Raw genomic sequence first — 24,477 nt, 5'->3', positions numbered from 1 at the left:
TTGCGGCGTGATTCTGGGATTGAGTTTGTATATTGCAAAATTGTTTCTCTAGAGAGTTGGCACCAGATGCTGCAGAATAAAGTGTCACTAAGAAGGTTGTTTCTTTACCTCCTGTGATTTTCTTACGGTCCTAAAAATTAGGCTTTAATTTGTATCCCTTAACTTCATAAACGTTGCTAGCTTTCTCCCTGAATTCATTTTTTTGGAATTAAGTCCTTAGCTTCCATCTTTTGGCAATGAGTTCAATGAATTAATAATGCATTAAAAAGCACATCTAGTAGTTCTATAAGGAGCAGAACTAATGAAGCCTTTTCTTGGGACTTTGTTTGTTTACAGCTCGTTAGACACCAAAGCCCCGTGTGGACTCTCTGGTATCCAGTAACACAGTGGGTCTCCCTCTGGAGCCTTTTTCTTAGAGGAAACTGTAATAGATTTATTTTCTCTATCTGTCTATTTTCAGGAGGCTTATAAGAACTCAGCATCTCTGAGACCTCTATTCTTCTGCCAACAGCTGTGTGTTCTCACATTAACATGCACACCATGATGGTGTAAGTGGTATTTCTTTGGAAATCCTGATTTTCTTTTTAAAGAGCCTCACTGTGTGTTTTTGGGTTTTGTTTTTTAATGTATTTCAAAAGCCATTTGTTCTCCAGTTCATATATTTGAGTTATGAGTACAACGAAATAGAGTTGACCTTCCTTTTGAAGGATCTTTTTGGTGGTGTGTGCTCTTACTTTTAATCTTAAAAATGTCTTTACAGTATCACTGGCTGAGCTCTTTGCTTCATCTTGCTTTTTTTTGGAGTTGGTAAAACCAAAGTTACTTATTCATACAATGCATAGTGTTGTGTTCTGTTTTCTTTTTCATATTCTGATACTGATTTAACTTTTTCTTGGAAGGGCAGGATCTGTGGGTAGTGGTAATACTTTTTATTAGACTAACTGGTATAGTACAGAAACCAGGCATTTGGATGTGCAAGGCCTTTCTCAGGTCTAAAATAGAAGCCATGGATTTTAAAACTAAGTCTGTTTGAGATTTGCTTAGAGTTTAGTGAAATAGGTATCTTTTAGACAATTTCTGAAAGAAAAAGTAGTGCTTATGAGTGTGATATACCAACAATTCTGGGTGGGCAAGCACTTATAGGTAAGACCCCAAGGCTGTTCCACACAGATGGGCTACATTTCATTACCTGCTTTAATAAAAATGAGTAAGAAAACAATTTATCCCCTACGTGAGGTAGCAAGGTTTTGTTCAGAACTGATTAGCCAAGCTTCCAGTCACAAGGTGAGGGGAGCTGTTACTGCTTGCTTGATGATTCTGCAGATCCCATCTTGCTTGTGTTCATCCGTGGGTTTAGTTGGACTTTTTCTTCCAAACTGCTGTATTATCATATCCAACTGTATTTGTCTTGGAGCAATCCAAGTAAAGTGGTTTATTTGCTCTTTAGCTTTTTCCCTAGGAAATTTTTCATCTTCAACACCTTCTCATTTTTCACTCTGTGGTTCATGCCCTTTTACATTCTCACACCTCTTTGTTTATGGTATCCCATCCACAATAACCAAGGGTCTGACTGAGTTTCTATTTGTACAGAGATGGGAGAGGTATAAAAAATGAGTGCAGTATGTGGCCTCCTCATTTAAGCAAAATGGATTGTAGCTACACAAAATGTCATTACTTTGCCTCTGTTCAAGCCCAAAGAAATTATTGTTTCCTTACAAGGGAGGTGGGACAGGAAAGAAAGAGATGATAAGGTTATCACCTAGGGGAAAGGGAGAGCCTGGTAGATTATACATTGTGGCATGCGAAGGGGTTAGTGTGAGGTAACGTTCTAGTGTACCATAAATCCAATATCTCTTTTGAGCCCATGTTTTTTTTCCTAAGCCCAGTGGAGTTATGAATTTTAGTTCCCAGGCTTGTTTTGAAAGGTGTTTTATAGGTTTCCCTTAAGGAACAGGACTGGCAGATCGGAGATGGAGTGATTGTTTTATGAGAGATGTTAACCCACGGGCAGATGGATATGTTTCAGCCCTTGTAGGCTGGCTAGGTGAATTCTTCCTGACATGCAGTGGTTGCTTAATTTCACCCATTCAGTTACCGTTTTGTACATTAGACGAAGTATATTACATTCCTGAAATATAGGTATGGGATGGAGAAGTCTTGACATTTGTTACATGGTATTTGTTACAGTATTGTGCAAATATTCAGGGAATACTTCAGTACAGTGCAAAGACGTCATGTCTATTAATAAAACTTGTCCTACTTATGTCTGTAGTCTGTAACAGCTATATCCAAGTGCCGCTGTAATAGTTTGCTTTTTTTTAACCACTACTGACACCTGAGAAAGTTTTCACAGAACCAGAACTTTCTGTTGTAATTCCACGACATCTTACCAGAGCAGAGGAGGTTGGTTCAGAGACCCATCGTTGTTTATGCAAACTTAGCATTGGTTTCTATCCTGTGTGTGTTATTTTACGTTCTGACAACAAACTTCTTGTTCCCTGAATGTCTCAAGATATTAACTAGAGATCAATGTCAGTTTATGAAAGTATGGTTGTCTTCCTTATTTTGTCACAAGGAAAATGCTTATATAAAAGGAAGGCTGGGAAAATGCATGAATGATGTTAGGTTTGATGTGTTTTGAGAATGTAATATAGGCGTTATCAAAACGTGAAGTGGTGTCTGTACAAAACAAGATGCACTGAGAGAATGTTAAGCCTGCACAGTAGAGCATACAGGAATCAGGAACAGCTAAAATGGTCTTAAATGCGCCCTTACATGTTACACACTGTCGACATCTTTAATTACCTGTTACAGCAAAACATATGATACTTTTTTTTTTTAAAACCTGCTTTTTTAGTAACAAATCATAAGAAGAGGCTGATCTGAATATCTATTCTTCCTTGCCCTGGCCAGTATCCTCAAAACAAAGTTGTGGAAGAAGCTGTTAAATAGTATAGATACACACTTTCCTGCAGTGGTACCATTAGTAAGCTGGCTTAACATGCTGTGTATTGCTCAAGTCTCTTTTATGCTCACCCCAGAGGCCTAATCTATTAATAGCTCAGCTTCATGCTCTATTAATATTCACACTTTTTTAAAAGTGTTGAAAATCTTGAGGAGACTGCACCTATTGTGCTGCAGAAGCTCTTTCCTCCAAAAATACAGAATATTTTAAGAGCATGGTCTAGTGTGATTTTTTTTGTTCTTCCATTCACGACGTCAGTGTCGCCTTCTTTCCTCTTGACCTTTCTGTAATTGTGCATATGTCTGTGCTACGTGTACAGCTCTTGCTTGCATTTGTTAAAAAAAAATCAAGACTACAACACGGCAAGGCTTTTTTTTCTCTTAATAAAAATCATAGGGAAAAAAATGTTAACAGATTTAAACTAGCTATTCTGCATTGTTTTCTGTAGTGTTCCTTTCTAGTAATTTAGAGGAGCTCTTAGCACTACCTTGTAGAATTTATTGCATCTTAGCTTTAGCATTGTCTCTGAATTCACCTAAAGGTGAATTTCATGCATTCAATTTTATCTGTGAATTTGTATGTACCTATAAAGTCTTACCCCTCTGGAAGGACCGTCTTCTATTTCTGGGCAGAGGATTATGAATTTTCTTGAAATTCGGTTTCTCAGATAGAAGCCGAAGGTCATCTTGGTTTGTTTTGTATAATCTGTGGTGCAGGTGCTAGAAGACAGAATGAGGAAGCAGGTAAAGAACAGGTTTGGAAGCTGAAGATAAAATTTAAGAGCCAACCTGAGACATTTTGGCAAGTGTGATAGGTTTCCACAGAAAGCAAGTGTCAGAAAGGTTTGCATAAAGAAGCTGTGGGTTACAAGCAGGCACTTTTGCACATCGGCCTGCATCCCCTCCCGTGGATGTTGTGAGCTGTATTGCGTTTGTGACGTGTGGCCATGGTGCTATCTTGGGTGACCTAGCGTTTCTGTTCATGTTGGGATTGTTCCCCCTCCCGCCCTCTTCTCTGCCCTCCCTCTAACACCAAAATTTAAACTTGCTACAGTTTTTAGCTACCATCTTAAAGCTTCTCTGAACTCCAGGTGAAGTATCTTCTGTGTGTTCCCCTATTACAGGTGGTTCTAGTCCTTCACTTTGAAAATCTAGTCACCCCATATGTTTGAATTTTTTTAATAAGCTGACATAAGAGGTCAGAAAATCCTGTTAGTCCAAGAGTAAAGATCAGATAGTTCTTCAGCAATGACAGTACAATTACAGCATCTAGCAGTAAATGAAATTTAGTGCAGGCTTAGCACAAAGTCAGCTTTTTCTTTTAGGAGAAAAAAATGAGTGGTAGAGAAGTTGTAATGTTTGTGTATATTAAGAGGACATGTTTGGTGTTTGATAATTTTGTATTTGCTCTGTTGTAAAATATGGAACTCCTCCCTCATCCTACAGGTCTTTATTTTGCCTCTCTGCAACCTGCTTGTAAGAGATTAGGGCTCTGTGTTTTTAATATATTGGAATCTGCTTAGTGAGAGTGCTTTGTTTTGGAAAATAATTGAAACTATGGCAACCCTCAGGGTTTTTTCCAGCTTATTTGTCTACCTCGTGTACTTCTCTAGTTTTGGTGAATGATTAGCATACTGGAAACCACTGGTAGCTAGTTGTTGATGTTATACAAACAGCAAATACAAGTTATGTAAATATTAAATCCAGAGCATCTTAGTTGTGCTTTAGAAATCATTACACACAAACAGAATGTCACTGTAAAACTGAGAGTTAAAGGCCTCTTCGCTATCTCAGTGGCCTAAGTCACAAAAATCTAAGTGCTCGCACCGAGCGTGCAGGCTGAATGGATCAGGCACAGGAGCACTAATTCTGAGCAGTGCCTGCCTGCTGTGTGCTCACTCTGATTTCCTTCAGGGTCTCTAGAGTACTTGTTTTTGGGTTTTTTGTTTGTTTGTTTTGTTTTATGTTCCCTCAAACTTGTCAGCCACATGCAGGCATCAGTTTACATAAATTGACTTTCTGTTTCTGTCGAATATGGCTTCTCTTTCCCAGCTTTCAGTCTCTTGCTCAAGGGACTGTAGCCTTTATTTATTTATTTTCCTTTTACACTTCTGTGTTCAGTTGCTGCTGTGATTAGAAAATGGGTCATCCTTGGATGAACTCTTATGAACTGCCTCTTCCAGAGAGCTCGCTTGCCTGGGAAATTCTTGCAGTGGGAGCCATCTTAAAATCTTCCTGACAGCTACTAGTGACCTTATTTCATAATTACTTGTGTTTCTGTCTAGCTCTTCCAAAGTGTTGCTTCTCGATGTTTGAAAAAGCTTTTAAAACGTGTTATAATTCAAGATTTGAAGTCCCTGGCTTCTTTCCAAATAAAACTTTGATATATTAACAGTTAAAACTGAGAAGCTCCATTCCATGGTCTGTCTGGCATTTGCACTGATAAGTGGGGCAGACATGCCTGGCAGTCAGCCCAGGGGCTTCAGCCTCCAGGAGCCCCCCCGGGTGGGTTGTGCAGCTCATAGCTATGGGGTCGTACAACCCCTCTAATGGGAGGGGATTCTTCTTCCTTCTCCTCCTCTTCCTGCTTTCACAGTTAAAGAAGTATACTGATGAAGTCTTGGCTTTTTCTCTCTCTTTCTATGGATATACATTCCCCTTCTGTGTAAGGATTTCTCTGATACTGAGTATGAAATGAAAAAGGCAAATGATAGCTATTCTCTTAATAAAACATTATGGTAAACATTGTGTGGTTTATTGTTTGTGAGAATTTTCACTGTGCCCTGGTGACTCTCAAACAAAATTCTTCTTCCCAAGATCTGTGCGATTTATTAGAGGGTTTGTAATTTGTTTCTTAGGGGTCGCTGTCTTCCTGTTCTTTTTCCAGTTTTGGCTTTTATGGCATGTTTCTTTCTAGTCATGAGTATGGTAGTAATGTATGGCAGCTGGGGCACTTCCCTGACTTTCTGGTCTTGTTGAGGTAACATCCACCATGTCCCCCAGTCCATGTGACAGAGTTTTTGCATTACATCATCATTGACTGAGTCCAGTGGTTTGTCACTGTAAAGCATCTTCTTAAGGCTGTCTCCTCACTAATGTGAATGAAAGAGTTGCTTATACTTGAGGGCTTCTGATCACGTTGCTGCCTTTTGTTTCAGTTGCCATAACATCAAGAAAATGGTTTTCTAGATGGCTGAGAGATGTAGCTGTTCCCTAATGCAAGATAGTTTTGGGAAGGTCTGTATGCCCTCAGGGTTGGTGTACTGTTGTACAGTTGTGAGGCTCTGCTTTGGGACCGTGCAGACCACCGTTAGAAGCTGGAGTTAATGCCCAATACTGCAGTGCTTGCAAGTTGTGACTGGGAATGTTTGATCTTAGCTTTTAATGTGCTACACTTGCATGTTGTGGAATCCCATAGGGAAGCTGAGGCACTGCTTTTAATCTTTAAATGGTTTGGGTCCTGGTCTCTTGAGATGAGTAGGGGGCAAGGACAGAGGGGCTATTGATTGGCAGCGTGTTCTCTGATGAGCTGCTGATACAGGGACGTTTCCTGTCACAGTCTGCACTTGCTAGGCTTTTCCACTGCCTGCAACACCTACTACCTTGCTTTTTTTGTTTCAGGTTGAGTGGGTTGAAGGCTGTGTGGTTGTGAGCAGTTGCTGTCTCTGTTCCTGCAGTGATTTGTAATTTAAGAGTACAGGAGGAAGGTCCCTAGATGTATTTTATAAATCTGGAAGAAATAAATGATTGCCAACGCGGGTGAGAAAAGGTCACCAAAGACTTATTAAGTGACTCAGAATCCATTGGGCGCTTCTGAGGGCAGTATGAGTTAGAGTCTAAAGAGAGTTAATGCTGAATTTTGACACAAAATAAGAGGAACAATAGATTAAAGCTGGACTCTCATGTTATCTTCTACAAGCTCCAGGTCCTGCACGCTAACAAAGGGGAAATAAACCCTATTAACTGGCTAGTAAGAATTATGATATATAATTGTAGATACCCAAGGGCACTCCAGAGACTGATCATAAACCAACTGTAATTCTTAATTTCCTGACCTGTTATAGCCTTCTTTGTGGACTATTGCGTTGCTGACTTGAGTCTTTTGTGACTCTTTAAAGGCCCCTGTACGGAACGAGGATTTGTGATTAATTTTTAAGGATGCTCTTTTTACAAACTGGATGGCTTTTTGCCCTTTTTGCAGAAATTAAAGGGGAAGTCAAGTGTTGGGATTTGGATTGTGTTGTTCTTACAGTTTGTGTTTATATATAAACAAGTGATACTATCTCTCCATGTTATTGTAACAGACAGCCTGAAGCAAGATAGCCAACACTAGAATTAAGAGGAAGAAAGTAATTCAAACTGAAGTAGTATTAGTGCTTTAATTTAGAAACATCTGAAGACGGTGTGTGAGGTCTCAAACTTTCAGATTTAGAGTTTAACTGAATTGCTAAGATCATTCATCATGCTAGAATTACAAAGATCTGCTCGCATTTTTTTATTAACCTCTAGAATAGTTGCTGAATAGTGTCTCTTTCTAGCTATGCTATTAAAGGTTAAGAACTAGATGATTAAATGTCTCAGAAAGCAGGCAATTTTATAGTTCTAAAAGCAGATAATATACTTTAAAGTTTATTTAAATATTTGTTGTGGAGCAGCTTTTATCCATTCTTCCTTTCATCTCTTTTCCATGCATTCCAAAAGTATGTAAACTTCAAGAATTTGGGTTTAAAATGCCTAATTGTGGAGAGTTGTCAGGGGATTCAGACATCTGCAGTATTTAGGAAAAAGGTAGCCTTAATGTGGTAAGCAAGGAATACAGTTGTTTGTATATTAAAGTCTGCACTCCACTGCCTTTTGTCTGACTGTTCCTGCTGCTTCCATTTCATGGCAGTTGCTTGAATAAATACATTCAAGTGGTCAGTTGACACACAGAACAAAATCAAGATATCTGTTAGTAGTCCCCTTTGGTAGGTGTGATTTATATGCCTACACTATTATTACTTGAGTTTGTTTGTACTTCACAAGTAAATGGAAAAGGATGCCTTGTATTAAAGAGTAAGATGTTAGTGCTTATACCTATTTGGATGTGTTCTGAATTTGGTCAACCAACTTCTAGAAGATACATCCTTTTACAACTTGGTTCAAATTTGTATTAGCTTAGTTGGGAGCAAGTTCATTGAAACCTCACTGGGAATTAGGCATGTGGAGCACCTTGATGTCTTGATTTTTCTCTTCCAGGCTGTGTAAATATTTTACTTTGATGGCTCCTGGGCTTAACATAGGGCTGAAGGAAATGGAATGGAAAGGGATAGGCAGGAGGTCAAACCGCAGATTTTAGTACCTGAAGGTATCTCCAAACTGGACCCAAACTCAAGTTACAGAGTGATTCTTTACATGTTGGTAGCCTTGTGAAAAGACATGAGGCAGCTGGTTCATGGGAAGCCTTCTGTCAGCTTCAGCAGATTCTGCTGTATACCCACAGCCTGGCAGTACTTAGGGTGGAAACATGGAAAAGAAGGACAGCAGATGAAATGCAGTAAGGACAAGAGTTACTGGCCTGGGAACAGGCTAATTCCTTCTTGCAAACTACAGACGCATACACTGAAGAACTGTGTAAGGAAAAACCCTGAAACAGAAATATTTGGAGAACCCATGATAGTAGAGATGTCACTCCGGGGCCTTGCGCTCCTTGTGCTGGTCACAAGGTCCTTACCAGATTCCACGTGTTCAAAACTCCAGCTTTAGACTATTGTATATTGCTCCATATCGTGGCAGAGCTGTTTTAATACTTTGCCTTGGGAGTGGTTGTTTTGCTTTCAGAGGTAAAGGTCTTTGTGTCTTTTTTTTTAAATTGTGAAGGAACAGAAACATTGCATGTGAAAGGTACTCTCAGTGCCTTCAACAGTGACATATGACACCCCACAGAGACTTTGATTTTACCACCCTATTATTTTCTGTATGGTATTGATGTATTTATAGTAAAAAATAGATTCCATGTTCCTTCTTCCTGGGGTTTCTAAAACTGAAATCATAGACACATGTAATGCAGGATTTACTTTTTGTTTAGTTCCATGTCTTTCCATCTTTACTTTTGCTTACTCTAAGTTGCTGGATTGACTGTTCAGATAGTGTTCTTCCTGTCCTGATTTGAAGTACTTGTACTTGCAGTCTTTACTTAAAAAAAAAACCACAAAAAACCCACCAACTTTGAAGACTTGACTCACTAATCTCTCTTTTTCCTTCCCAGAAGTACACTGCCATTGGACTACTGGGCAAAGCTACTGATACATTAGATGCTACAGGAAAAGTAACCGAAGAAAAACCTTATGGTAAGCGTAAATGTATCTATATACTTGATGTAATATGAAGTCATAAACAGTCTCTATCATAGAAAAGCAGAAGAGATGTTTGGCACTCTGTGAATTAAATTTAAATGTGAAATCAAACTAAGATTATTTCATCTTCAACTTCAGCGCTCATATAATTCAGACCAGCTTCATGCAATTATGTCCAGTGCAAGTGTTCATTTCTGTTGGAAAAAAACAAACCAGGCATGAGATTAGGAGGGAGAAAATAGAATTGGACAGGACTGTGTCATTTTGAATCTTTGACAGGCTGACAAATGACATGCCGTGTCCTGTAAAATTTTCCTCTTTCAGTGTATAGTCCCATGAGTGCGCTTTTAGTAACACCCTTCAAGGCCGGTGGAGGAATAAAGTACTTAGATCTTCCCTGCAGGACACCCCCTTAACTACAGACCGCTCAACATAAAATGCGGCATAAACTACTTTCTACATATGTTCACCTACCACATCTTGCTCTTGCTTGTATTCTGTGTCCTAGCAACTTTAATAAATGAACTTTTCTGACCCACAGAGCACAGTGCAAGAGTTTTAGGCTTCAGAACTAGTCCTAGCTTTGTTGGAGTGGACATTCCACAATACCCAGGGCATCATAGAAACCAGGAACAAACCAAATGTATTTGCCATTAGTTCCTTCACAACCTGGGGAAAAAAAGAAAAAAACAAAACAAAACAACCCCAAAACAAGAACAACAAAAAACCAAACCAACCAACAACAAGGAAAAAAACCAAACACACACACCCCGCACCCCCCAAAAAACCCCCCCAAACAAACCCACAATAGGTAACTGCTTGCTTAACAACTCTTACAGGTCCCACAGTGTTTGTGGGACCTGGTAATAGGTACATGAATTAATTTATCTTTTTTTAAATAGTATGATGGAAAAGGTACCCTGGATTCCACCCCTCACCCCCAATTTCCTTTCTTTTGCAGTTTTTCTTTTTGCATGAGGCAAGCAAGTGTGAGTTTCTTCTCCACATTAACTTGATGGATCATTCTAAAAAGTATTATTTACTAGGTGATGTTATTCAGAGATGTTGGATACTTCTGCTTCAGGACCAAGTTCTAAGTCTCTCTCTAAGCTTCTGAAGGACTGAGCACCCACATGGTCTTAAAGTTGTCAACACTTCATGATGGTTGGAGAGAACACTTCCTTGGTTTTTATGTATACCTCTCAGAAAGTGGAATGTGGTTCTGCTATACTGAGTAGGTATTCATTGTAGATACTCACATACAAGCTGTGAAATATCATTTCAAGTAGATGCAACTCCTGTGGCCAATTAATTTAAAAAAATAAATCTGTTTCTTGAAACACTAGTTTTGCTTTTTCATATTGTATTGTTTACTGCAGACAGCATTTACAGTATTGTTTTCATGTGCATTTCTTTCACTGGCAGCTCTTGTTACAGTAGTTCCCACCTCTGCACCACCTCCTCTGTTATGGTGGCTTAGCTTTCTGTTAGACTGTGTGCTTGGGGAACTGATTTTGGTTAAAAATACTCCCTTTTTTGAGTTGCATATTTCTTTAAACTGAGATAAGTTGCATGATCCAGTTCATTGTGTGGTCTCACGAAGAACAGTATTGGCATTGCTGGGGCAGTGCAGTTTTAGGTGCTGGACAAAGTTTCCTTATACTGAAGCTGATGGCTTGGAAGAAATACTTATGAAATTGGTCTCAGTTACTTTCCATTTTTGTGCAAATCAGATTTGAATTCTTCGGAAAGAAGAATGAGACAACATGCATACTCCTCCTTTTTCTCCATGCTACCTATGTATTATGTATTTCCTTCCTTCCTTTTCTTCTAATAAAGCAAGTATTTCTCATGTTTTCCAGTGTCTTCTCCAAAGCAGCTTGGTTTTCTGCAGGATTCTCTGAGTGGCCCACCATCTCTAATCCTTAACCCTAACTGGTACTCCAAGCGTACAGACACATCAGATATTTGAGCTGAATTTCAGCTTTTGTTTATTTTCACCTACAAGGATCCTGGGAGAAGCAGAACATCTGCTAGGGAATATAAATCTTGCAGTGCCAGCAGCATTCAGGATTGGGCCTTAGTGCACTTAGGGCACTAAAACAGCTTGCAAGATGTATAAAACGTTTCTTGAACGACTCCACTGGACCACAAGAGGGAAGTGCCTGCAGAAAGTTGCCTGCTATATTAACTATAAGAAAGTGTTATATTTTAGGCCTGAACATGTCCCTAGACAGCAGTTTAGAAAGCAAACTGTTGTGTATTACAGTTAGTCACAATGAAAGGACGTACTGAAGAGAGCTCCTTGGGTTTAACCCCTCCTGAACTTCTCGTAGTTTTTTTGTTTGTTTCTTGTCAGACAACGAGTTTGCGTTTCCACATGAAATTAGGTTATAGTTTCATACTTCTCCCAGGCTATCAGATGCTGACTTTGGAAGCAAGTAGCGTTTAGTGTTCCTCTGATACTTTCTTGAGAACATTAATGTTTGTCGCCCTTTTTTAATGTTCATAACTAAACACGGGAATGTGCAATCTGAAATCTACTTCCTCTCAGCTGCCTACAGACTATAGCCAGACATGGAGAACCAACAAAATTCACAAGGATTCTCTGCTGATTGTGCTGAAATATGTGTTTAATAGAGCTACCTGAATAATTTGAAAAAAGTAGCCTTTTCAGCATTCTGCTTGTCTGTTTGCAAATAATTTGTGCTGGGCCAGATTGAGTCGAGGTCATCTGCTATAGTTCTGTTGGGCTGTCATGGATAATTCTCGAGTTCTGTTTTGGTGTGGTTTGTTAACAAGTACAGGACAGTATTGCCCTTCAGTGGAGGCTTCTTGAGGTTGTGGCACAATTGGCACCTTTTGATTTGGTGATGTTAATTAACTTCCTTTATCATTATACCAGGAAAATCCATCAACGGTCACCAGTGTTCAGAAGCACAGCTGTTCTTTGACATTTTCATATTGGAAGCCAATAGAGTAATTTTCAGTGTTTTTAGAAGCATTGGAGAACTGAAGTTTTGGGTGCTTTGAGATGCTGATAGAATCATAAGGAATAGTCCACTGGAAGACGCATAGCCTGTGCAGAGATCGCATCACCCCACTATTGGTCTAAAGGCTTAGGAAGAAATTTAGAAAACAGTGTTGAATTGAATGTATTCTAAACAGTGTACTCACAGAGCAGATAGATACAATCATTTTGTTCTGAGCTATGGCTAATCATTATTCCTGGATGCAACTATCCCATGGGCCAAACCTCAGCAATCCTCACTGAAATCGTGAAACAGAGTGGCAGCCTCCACGCCCCTCCCTGGAGGGACACAGAGATGCAGTTTCTAGCCAAGACTCATGGTCCATGATATATCTGATGAGGATATTTGGGTTTTGCGATGAGGATACTGGGGGGGGAATAGGCTTGCTCTTGGTAGCAAGGGCAGTGACAGTTGTGTCCTGCAGAAATATCTCTCAAGCCCTTACTCTCAGGGAGTGGAGAAGGATAAGTCAAATGGGGAAAGTTTTGGGACTGTTGGTGCTAATTAACATTTATTTTCATGCTTGATGGCGGGTTGAGTCCAAAGGCTGCCCTAAACTTGCTGACCAGACAAGCTGTTAACCTACTAAACACAAATCCACAGCCGGGTGGGGGAGACAGGGTGGCTGAGGGCCTGAAGGGAAAGAGTTCTCCTGGGCAGCATCCCCCTACCTATGCTGTGGGTGTAACGGCTGTGGGAGCTGAAAGGTGGTGAAGGAGCTGGTTCCCTGTGTGGGCTGTGTGCCCTGCAGAGCCACGAGTCCAAACTGATGCCTGGGACAAACACGCAGTTCAGACACAGTGAAACTGTTTGTTTGGGACAAGACTATGACTGAAAGCTGGATAAAAGCTCCACGAGCTTGTGTGTTGCTCTGGGAGAGGGCAAGAATCCAATACAGTCCATTAGCACAAAGGCAGGGTATGCTGGAAAAAACCCACCACAGCACATGGTTTTAGATTTTCAGAATGTAATACTAGCCACCTTGTGCCATGGTGTATCACAGAAGACAAATATGATTTATTCTAGATCTTAGCAAACTCATCTGTAAATATTTACTTTGATAAGACACCATACAGCGTTGTTCGTTAATGGCTTAATACATCATTCTTCATGGGGGGAATTTTTTTTTTTCCTGAAACAGAGATTGCCTATAGCATAAGTGATTTCCTCAGAGGCTAGATGTAACCTCTCAGTCAGGTGATTATGAGATCAGAGCAGGAACTGAACTCAGGTGTCTCATTAAATGCCCTAGCCACAAATGCAGTTTATGGGGTGAAAATTGAAAGAGAACCCCAAGTGACACTTATGCTTAGATCTTAAATACTGAATTCTAGCCTGAAGCAACCTGAGGTTCACAAGGCGGCTGCCAGGATCACCAGCTAGAGCTGGGCCATGCTGACTTTCCACCATGTAGTTTTGTTGTGATATGTCGCTAAACTAGATTAATACAAATAGAAGATTAAATAATCATGGAAGAAACTCTTCAGAAGAAGATCCAGACTTACTATACAATTGATTTTGTTTTCCTACCCTGTATTCTGATGTACATTGGTCTCTCAGCATCCCTGACTGACTTCTGTGCCTTGCAACCTCGCTGTTAATGACACTTCTTGAGACAGCTGCTGGGGCCTAGGGACAGCATCTGCTCTTGAGCACACCTGTGAAGGGAGCTTTGCAAAAGTGAGGTACCACATTGCCATCTTCCAAAGCTGCTGTGGAAAGAAACCTCTTCTTTGTTTACTTAAAGCATGAAGCACATCTGTTTTGTAAGGTTTGCAAGTAAAGGTCTGTTTCAAAACATAATGAAGGCTCAGTAAATAAATTTGGTTGGTTTATGTTCCAGGATGCTGTTGACTTAGCAGGGTGAGACTAATTGAATATAGCTTAGGAGAAAGAGAACTGGTCAAGTCCTAGACAGTAGAAATGCACTGAAGTGCATTGTGATTACAGATCTTATGTTTGTACTCTCTAAACAAATTAAGGATGAACATCATCTGTATTGAATAGTATTGCAAAAGACCAATCAGCTACTTAGGTTATAGCCTTCTAATAAAAGTGGGACAGATGTGTATGTGTACTCTTAAAAGAGAGTAGATTGCCTAAAGCAGCTGTCTTTCTTTTACAGGATTTCTTCAGTAAAATTGCCTTACTTAATATATAACAATACCCTGGTGTGCGTTTGCAGGTTAGTTGTTTGATATAGAAATTTGATGTGTTGTGCCAGATGCAGTCGTTTTCTTCACTAGAAAAAAACCAAACACGTGATGCTTTTGTTCTCTAATAATCTGTTGTATTTTTCCCTGCACTGAGGTGCTCTGAAAGAGAAGTTGCCAAGGTTAGATGAACATTTTAATCTTTTTAGTCCTTTAAAAAAATTGGAATAGGACAAATTTCGTAGTTTTTGTATAGTTCGCAAGAAAAGTGAATTTGCAGTCCCAAGAGGGAGAAATTGCAAAAGAAAACTGTATGTATTGGGATTTCTGCCCTTCTGAAAGCGTCCAGACTGTCTTAATCACCTTGGACAGTTTGTTCCACCCTTTTTGTGATAATTCATACTCCTACCTACATTCTGGTTTTTATCTCTTTTCTTTGGTGTTTTTCACACAGTCTAAATTCAGATGAGAGGGACCTCTTCTTTGTGTCCGTTTGCAGAACGTGATTGGTGCCATTAGTGCCATGTGAATAATCAGTGCTAACAGACTTACTGTTTTCTTTCTACAGACCAGATAACAAAAGGAGATCTTGAAAATGTGCTGCAAAAGTTCACAGGGGACATAATGCAGGTTCCTCCACTGTAAGTTCCACAATATTCAGACACTCTTGGCGGTTGTGTTCAGCTGTCGGGACTTGCCAACAGAAGTCAATTCTCTCAGAAATAAAAAGACACATTTTGGCAAGACGATAGAGGAAAGGCAGACCTAGGAGTTTAACATTTGCAACTGCAGGTCATGCCCATTTGAACATGAAGTGCAAATGGTAACCTGGAGTCTGGTTTTTTTATGGTAAATGTAAAGTAGCAAAGCAGTCTTAAACAGCTTTGCAGGGCTCGGTGGCTTCTCTCCTGTCTTCCAATTAGAAAGCAAAGCTCTGAGTCTTTAATTTTAGTTGTGGGGTAAGGGGAGGCTTACTGACATCTGCGCTTTAAATGACTTTGAATTAGTTTTCTGAAAACTTGAGTATGAATGAGTGATTAGTGACTGAGCTTCTGTAGCTTTGCAAATTTCTTCTAGTCAGGTGAGCCATAGTAGCTGGCATTGTGCAAGCACTTAGCTTGTGACAGATGGCTTTTATGGTGATTTAAGCTAACATGCTTTCCTTTGTATTTGCACTGGGTCGGTTACTGTGGTTCCAATGTAAGCCCTGTAAGGTTAGTGATTCAGTAGGTGTTCTGCTTCATGTGAACAGTTTCAAATTACCCTCTGCTAATTTGAGCAAGATTTTTTTGATTTTTCTGTGGTTATCTTTCTGGTAAGACTGAAGTTGGAGCTTTGGATAAAGTTTCATGTGATCAGTAAAATTAATTTTTTTTTTTTTTGGTCCTACAGTGGTCCCCTAAACACCCTAGAACAAGGCTACATAACTTGGCAGTTGTGTTTCAGGGAAAACCCTGGTGTGAGATGGGTAAAGATGCAAGATAGAATTACAGGAGTTGCCCCAGCAGCTCCCAGTGCTCAGCTCAACGTAACACTGAAACAGAGTACACCCTGCAGGCTTCTGAGAGACAGTGTGTTAGAGGCAGCTGCAAGTGTGTACCCCTTACAGAAACCCTTTGTTTTCATAAACTACAAATTGAGTGATGAAACACTTTTAAATCTGTACAGCAACAGATAAATACAAGACTGTCTCTTGTTTCCCAGTTTACATAGTTACTGGCAAATGAGATGATTCTGTGTCTAAGAGATTTCAGAAGCACTTACTAGGTTGGGGGGTTTTTTTGTGTGAGCACTTGGAGAGGATTAGAAGGGTAAAATATACGCTACTCTAGTACAATATTAACAGGATCTGGAGGATGGGAAGCTTGTTCTATTACAACTGTATGACACACATTTTCATGCTCTATCTGATCAGCTATTCTGCTTTGAAGAAGGATGGAGAAAGGCTATCAACTCTGATGAAGAGAGGAGAAGCAGTCGAAGCAAAGCCTGCTCGGCCAGTGAGAGTGTACAGCCTCTCTCTCCAACAGTTCCAGCCACCACTATTCACACTGGGTAAAGGCCAAAGATTATTACATAGGGTGATGGTCCCAGCTTTTTAGTGCTTGTTTACGCGCAGAGTGGGAATAAGTGAAATGAGTTTCATTTCCCTGAGCTACTTACTTTGGTGCGAGCCCATGTGCAGACACTTTCACTTTGCAGTAAAAGCACCGTATTTTGGTTTTAAGTTAAGCTGATTACATATAATCTTTCTGTGAGGGAAAATTCTGAGAGGCTGGTCAGGGGATTATTTGCATCTGTCCATGATTTTGCAACCTCTGTCTCTCTCCTTTCTCGGGTTTGCTTGCTTCACTTTGCTGGTTCTTTTACCCAGATGCCCAGAGCTGCTGCCATCTCTCCCAGGGTGCAGCAAGGACCAGTATCAGTTACTGTCAGACCTCTTTCTCAGTTGGGAAGGCAGGGTCTTATCCTTCCTTCTGTCATACATGAAGAAACTTGGGTAGTACATTAGGAAGCACATTAATAAATAAACCAAAAAGACTGTTGTAAATGTTTGATGCTCCTGTGAGGTCAAGATAATGTCTTGCATTGATCAGTTATGTAGCTGACCTATAGTCCTCTGGTAGACCAGATGTTATCATATGATGAGCAGGTATGAGTGACAGAGCTCAGGGCTGTGTTACTTTACTTTATGGTTGGGTGACTAGCAGCTGATCACTGGCAGAGGGGGAAGGGAAGGGCTGAGAGATCAGGGAAAGTTAAAGGTAAATTTTAAAATTTTAACAGAGCTGCCTGTGTGCAGTATCTTAAAGGCATCGATAGTCAGTTTAGACTATACTTGAAATCCCTTTTCATCATTAGAAATATGAAACAACCTTCTGAAACCTTTAAAATGAATAGGACTGAAGCATTTGGTAACATACCACAGCAAGTACTTAATTTCTAGTGAGTTAGTTCAGTTGCCATTGTATTTGCTTTCCCTCCTGTCTGGTTTAGCAATCTCACCCGCACATATGTTACAGGATGAATAATTGATGTTGCATCCTATAAATATTTTATCACTGGGTTGTTTGCTTAGCGCATTTTTACATTTGTGTGGGGGCATGGTTTCTATGTAAAGTAGATTTCACATTGCACTGGCAATTTACCATGTTACTATTAACATTGCAGATGTTGAATGTGGTGGTGGCTTTTATGTCAGGAGTCTGGTCAGTGACATTGGCAAAGGTAGGCATGAAGAAAACCCATGACAGTTTAAGGAATGAACGTGTCTGTTTATGGAAAAATTTTGTCATTTTATATATCTCCGGCAGCCAAACCTATGTGTTATTTTGCAGAAGTGTAGTGCTATCACTTGTTTTTATATACTAAGGTATTTTCCTTGGGAGCATGGGGAAACAAAGGCTAAATAATTGCCAGAGGACCTTGGGGGCTGGGGGATAAAAATGGAGCAAGTAATAGCACTGAGCAGGATAATACAAGGCAAGGTGGGCATTTTTTTTTTCCCCTCCTCCATATGTTAAAGCTAACTCAGATTAAGCGTGAGAAGAAGAAAGATACTGTCTTTTTAAACGTTATTCATCACATTTTGAAAACAGATTGCACAGAGCATTACCATGCACATAATAAACCCTATCTACTGCAAAGACTGCTACATTTGTGATGATTTTTCTAGTGTTTTCTTTCTCCTTTGCCTGAACTGTGAATGGTTTTGCTTTCCCACAGGGTTATTTGTCTTGTGCTCTATATCTATCACACTGCATCATGGAGAACAGATAATCCATTTCAAATTTTATTTTTTTTTTAAATGATACATTTGCAGATCAAGAAAGCAAGTGATGTGGGATAACCCTATGAATTTCAATGTTGTTATTGTGCTTAGGCAAGTCAAAGATTCTCTTTCTGTTACTGCCTTCTGAGCATACTGGCTTATGTTTAGTCCTTTAATGATAAACCAAGATAAAGTCTGTCCTCAGCTGGTTTCTTTTTAAAAATTTAAAATGCAGTAAAAATCCTCCTGCATCAGAAAGGATGGGAGAGAATATTTTAGTATACCTGTGCATTTACAAGTCATCTGTGATTGCTGTTATGTTTTGTAGCCCCTCGTTATGTAATTCTGTCCTACTGGTATTTATTTAACATATCAGAGCATTTGTTTATATTTTTTATTTTTCCTTTTCTTAATTTATATTGTCCTGATAGATGAAATAGGATAAAAATGTCAAAAGTCCTTGAAGGCAAGAAGTGCTAAGGCCTCAAAGTCTATGGAAAAATAGTACATGGTCTTCTAAGTCATTGGTGAATACAGAATATTCTGCTTACATCTTATGTCATTATTTCCTCTCTTTTTATTCTGATTTAAATATGGAAAACCTTTTGACAACTTTCTGTCAGATTTTGAACTCTTTACTACACTGGAGATCTGTTGAAATCAAAGGAACTCCTTGGCTCAAATTTAAGAAGATATAAATGAGTGATAAATCTTCATGAACTTCCTTCTCAGACAAAGCAGAATAATGTAGAAGGCTACATGTAAAAATACATTTTCAGTGAGTTGCAAGTAGTTAAACTTGACCGTGCACTTTTTCTAAATCCTCTTTTCTGCTTTACTGTAGAACTCTCTACCTGTGCCACAATGCAAGAGCTGACCCGAACCAAACATGGGCCATTTACGCTAGAGGAGCATGCCCTTTATGAAGACAAATGGACAATTGATGAAATTGCACGATCCTTAGAGCATTGCACGTCTCTTCTCCCGGGAGAGCCATCTCATAAAAAATTGAAGACAGAGCATCCTGGTGAAACGGCTGTGAGCTGTGAAGATAAGTGATAAGTTGGGTCAAGGAAAAAGACTGAATGATTGAGACATTTTAAGATTGGATTGGGATTGTCTTGCCTCCTGTGTAAATTTACAAGTCTGTCCTGGGAGGGTGACAAACTGCAGTGCAAGAAAAATGGTTCTTTTGTTTTCTGGGATTAGAACATGCACTGAAAATATCCAGCACTTGCTGTTTCCTGATCTTTTTATTTTCCTTCTTGCACACTGTAAATGGGTCTGCCACTGATGTCAAATCTTTTGTAAACTTTTAAAGAACTTACAGGGTGCAATATAGCCATTGCTGCCAATTCCTCAATAAAAAATTTTAAATATTAAGGTTTGATAAATGCGCTCAAAAAAAAAAAAATCTTTTCTATTTTCTCTGTAGCTGGTAATCAAACCCTGAAATACTGTGGTGACAAGACTGTCATAACTTGAAGGATACAAGAATGTGGTGTAGTGATTTGCTTTCTTGAAAGCCATTTCAGGATATGTCCATTTTACTGCAGTTTTTCCTATGCAGATTGTTCTTTCAGTCAGGTGTTATCCAGAATGCATTAAATGTAGATGCTAATATTTTATGTTAAGTCTGAAATATCAGTGTAAGTGAATAGTTTTAAGTGTAAACAATCCCCCAAGATAACTGTTTGATAACAAATGCTCTGAGGAATGCAGTTGTCGTTACAGGTGTACATATCTTATTCTGGTACAATGTCCCAGTTGGTGACTATCCATAATTTGAAGCATAGTTAACTGCTATGCCCTTCGCAGGGCTTATGGAATTTACTTTTGCCATCTGTGTACTGCTTGAGCTGTCTCTCATGGATGGAGTAGAAGACTGATCCGTTTCTGGGCTTTGACTGATTTGGTGCTGACTGGAAGTTGTACGGACAAGAGAGGGATCCACCATCAATGATCCTTGCTGAAACCGTTTTAATTCACTGAGTCAGTGAGGGCCTGTTCCACAGTTCAGGTAGTCAGCAGAATTTGATTGCACTGATTATTTCTCACCATTGCTTCCCTTGGGATTTTCAAAAGGACTGAACGACAGTGGTTTCAGAATACTAAAAAGCACTCTGGTTTGTTCCCATGGGTGTAATGGACTATCCTAAAAGGCCTTCCCCTATGTGTCACCCTATAAATTAGTAGTGTCTCTATTTTCTTCTTGTCGTAATGAGGAACATGAAGAGTAGTTTAAACATGTGAGTGATAATCTGAGTGAAAGCCCTGCTTTTGAAACTGTCACTGAAATGTCACCAAAGAGGAATGGACTGGCTGCTGTTAAGAGTTCTATGCGGCCGCTGGCCGAGTGGCCTGCTGTGGCTTTGTACAACTCCTGCACCTTTGGGTTTTGGCTCTGGAGTACAGGGACTTGACTTTCTTACTCTTGAGTGGCTGAATGCTGTAAAGCCAAGAGTTTGTGCTTATATTAGGGTGTAACTTTTACAGAGAGACATGAAAATTTGATTTAATACTCTGTGTTAATGGACTTGGTACTTTCCATGGTAAGTTACCTTGGTGGCTAATTACCTCTATTTCTTAAAAGAAGTTGTTTTATTCCCAACTTGACTTGAATCTCCACATGCTGCATGCTATGTCTTTGTGCCTTACAAAAAGCAGTTTCTCCGTGTGCCGGTATTAAGTGTAATGATCAAGTTCTAACCTTACTTTCAGCCTAAGAAATGAAATAAATATCCTGAAGTTTCTCATTGCTGGATACCTTTCCCGACATCTATAGGGTTTTTTGTTTTCTATAAAATAAGAAACTGAAGGCTATTCAAGATTAATGAAGCTTTTGTTTAGAGGGAGGATAGAGTTTATGTTTCATTGTTCAGTAAACAGTTTTCTTCTTTTGTATATTCTTATAAGGAACTTAAGGGGAATGTTGAAAATATCACAAGCAAATTGAGATGTTAGAGCACTGTAGCAGCAGCATATTTAATGTACAATATGGATGAAGTAATCGTAAGTAGTTTTGATTTCAGAGATGGGAGAGAAGAGTTGTGTTCAGTAAGAGAACAAGAACACTGGGAGATTTTAGTTGTTTCTTTTCAGGGTGGGTTTTTTGGTACATTGGATAGGAACAGAGAAGAAAGAGATTATTTGCTAAAGAAATCAAATAAAGCAGAAAATGTCATTTTCCAGTATACTTATCTTGAATGATCAAAGACTTTGATTGAAACAGAGCTTCTCTTATTTTCTAAATCTGTTTTGGTTTTTGGGTTTTTTTCCAGGAACCTACTTTCTGTTATCCCAGTGGTCTTCTGGATTACGTTCTCATTTTCTTTATCTTTCTGCTCTTTAAAAAATAGCCCAGAAAATGTAATTCTGTTAGTTTTCTTGTTTAATCCACAGGGATTTGTTTCTTTAAAAATTAGTGCAATTGAGAAATCTTTCTATTAATAGGGTACATTTGTATACAGTGTTATAAGTGTCTAGCACGTTTTTTCTCTCATCTGTTTGTTTAATGCTCGCCATGGCTTTCTTGCTATTCCGTATAAGACCCCCTGATATTTTTAATTTCAAAAGGAGAATTATATTTTCATCAGCTTTTAGGTTAGCTTGCAACTAGTCTGTTGTAATTATTGCTAACAGATCTGTGATCCTGAGAAGACAGGATCTATTCTATAGTCTAGTCACTTGAGAGAAATTAAATGGCAATCAAAAGAAAGCATCCTGTTGACATCAGCAAGTTTTGATTTAGGCTGCAAGTCCTAATGCATATGGAAAGCATAGGGAGAGGAGGAATGCAGTTGTACACATTCACCTTACACAGGAATCTGCATAAGGTGTATAGGTAATGTTTCTAAAGACTGGAGGTATCTTTCAGTTTACAAATGCAACTTCCCTCAATGCTTTTATTCTTCTGTAGCAAGTAAAGAGACTTTCACCAGCTCCAGCTAGACTTGTTTTTTCCTGGGGTTCCTCTAATCTTCCCCAACACTAGGTTCTGTCACCTCCAGAAATAAAGGCAGAACAACTTTATCTCAAATTAATGACAAACTTCTCTCCACATAACTTGTACTGAACTACAGAAGCTATTTATTTCATTTACAAGTTGGGTAGAAAGTATGTTTGGTTGTAGTTGTAAATGGCCGGATAGCACGCAAAGCTATGGCAGACAGCAGAGAGCTGCTCTTAGAAGACACAGTGTAAAGAGCGCATAAAGTCATGAGCAAATTATGCAATAACAGCTTGTTTTATGACCACTGCTGAGTGTCAGCCCCGTTCCAGCCCTAAACAGTTGAGCTATCTTTTCAAACATTCAGACTCCTCTGGCTACATCCCAGTGTGTTTCCTAGGTGCTTGAACTCACTTGCGTGCTCTTTCCTAGGTACCCCTGTGATTTAATGAGTCTCTTCCCCTTGAGCCATTCATCCCCATGAATAGCAACCAGGAAGCCACTGAAAAATCTAGGATTAGCTTTTTTAGATATGTTTTAATAAGTGCTTAACCCAGTATCTTGAACCTATGCAGATCTGGAAGTAAGTGTTGTGTTCCCATGGGAACCGAGGGACCTACTCATTTTAACTTCTTTATTCTTACTAACGTGCATGTCCCTGAGATACCAGACCTCAGAATTGTGCTATATACACAGAAAAATGTAGTTTTTTCCAGAACAAAATATCCTGTCATTGTGGATCTTGATTACTGACAATCATGATATCACAACATTAAGGGCCGTTTAGAGCAAGAGGACAAGTGTGTATACAATATTTCTGAGACTAGTAGAAGAGTTAGTACCTAGCTGAGACAAATGGTAGTTAATAGGAATTCTGTGCTACTCTGGCCAGAAAAATATGCATGTTTCTGTGATTTACCATCTAAAATATATCTGTGACACAGAGTGAAAGATTTGTCTCGTTTTAATGAGTTGGTGTTCATGGGGAAATTCCTGGTAGAAAACCCTGTCCTGCTTTTGGAGCTGAATATTGTCCATCTTGAATTTGAACTTGTGATCTTTAGTCCATAGCAGTATGCTGCCATGGTCTGGCCCTGCCGCTGCCTCTAGTGCTGGTGCTGCTTTGATGAGATCGACAAGGGCTTCATCGTTTACCTCTTCCTAATGTCTCTGCCTGACTGGCTCTCTCTCTTCCTTTATTTAAATGGTGGTTTTTCTGTGCACTTCATAATATATTTCTGCTGCCAGCATGTTGAGCATTTTTTAGATATTTTTTAAGCAAAATCAATAGGATCTTTTATACATATATATTAATCAAGTCTGAACCATTAGTGAAATATTCTAGGAGTGCCTTCATCAATAACTAAGCATTTAGCATCTTACCCTGCAGTTCTGGTTTTGATTTATATGTTTATTAGGAGAAAATAAAGTCAAACTTTGAATCACTCCCTGAATTTTGGGATACCTTAGGATTTTATTTTTTTAGTGTAATAGATGGTGAAGTTGCTATTCTGGGCATGAATGGCTCTGAGACTTTAATGTTTGGGGTCATTCTGTTTACCTGGCAGAGTCAAGGAATCAGTTGGCAATGGTATTAATTCTATTTAAAAAGGCCTTAGAGAGACAAAGCGAGGGTTCACATGTGTGTACATGAGAGTGTGACTACAATATACAACCACAGAGCCAGTGAATGGATTCAGCCAGCCTGGGCAAAATTACTGTCCCTATTAAAAAGCAGTCATTGTTTCTAATAGCCATGGATTTAATTTGTTTCTTTGTGAGACCTGATTAAGTAAATCACCAATACTTAAGAGCATGTCAAACAAGCAGGTTTATCATCTGGATGCTTATGTCTCCACTCTGGGTGATGAGATAGCACGTCTTTTCTTTCTGTCTCTGAGATCAACTGCTAATATTGTATAGGTGTTATAGGTTATATTAGGAGTGGATGGTTTAGTCCTCAGGACAAAAAATGGACTATACTGCAAGAAGGAAATCATATTTTTTTCCAGTTCTGTTTTTGGCGAAGTGTTGAAGACACTGCCATGGCTCAGAGAAAGTGTTAACGTGGCTGCCCGAGAGAAGCCTAACGTTTTTGATATGGGTGTGAATGTCTTGGACTGTAATCCTCTTCCCTCCTCACCTCTAGCTCAAAGTGGGGTCAAGTAAAAGCAGGAGCCTCTCCCTGACTTTTTCATGTCACATTGCTCTGTGTGTTCTGGATGCTGAAATAGTCCTGTGCTCAAACTCTGGGCTGGAATAAGGGCTTGCG

At 39.4% G+C, this 24,477-nt stretch overlaps 1 protein-coding gene across 1 annotated transcript in view; it reads left to right on the top strand.

Moving 5' to 3' along the window:
• TRUB1 (TruB pseudouridine synthase family member 1) overlaps nt 1-19,633 on the top strand; it is a 29,341-nt gene extending 9,708 nt beyond the window's left edge. Inside the window, 6 exon segments of the mRNA XM_075757827.1 lie at nt 9,212-9,293; nt 15,053-15,125; nt 16,400-16,539; nt 17,656-17,712; nt 19,101-19,309; nt 19,311-19,633. Coding sequence (XP_075613942.1) covers nt 9,212-9,293; nt 15,053-15,125; nt 16,400-16,539; nt 17,656-17,712; nt 19,101-19,309; nt 19,311-19,349 — 600 coding nt within the window. The 3' untranslated portion in view covers nt 19,350-19,633.
• The last annotated feature ends 4,844 nt before the right edge of the window (nt 19,634-24,477 follow it).

This window comes from Balearica regulorum, chromosome 7, assembly GCF_011004875.1.
Source record: "Balearica regulorum gibbericeps isolate bBalReg1 chromosome 7, bBalReg1.pri, whole genome shotgun sequence".
Taxonomy (NCBI): domain Eukaryota; kingdom Metazoa; phylum Chordata; class Aves; order Gruiformes; family Gruidae; genus Balearica; species Balearica regulorum.
This window is presented reverse-complemented; position numbering and strand designations above follow the sequence as displayed.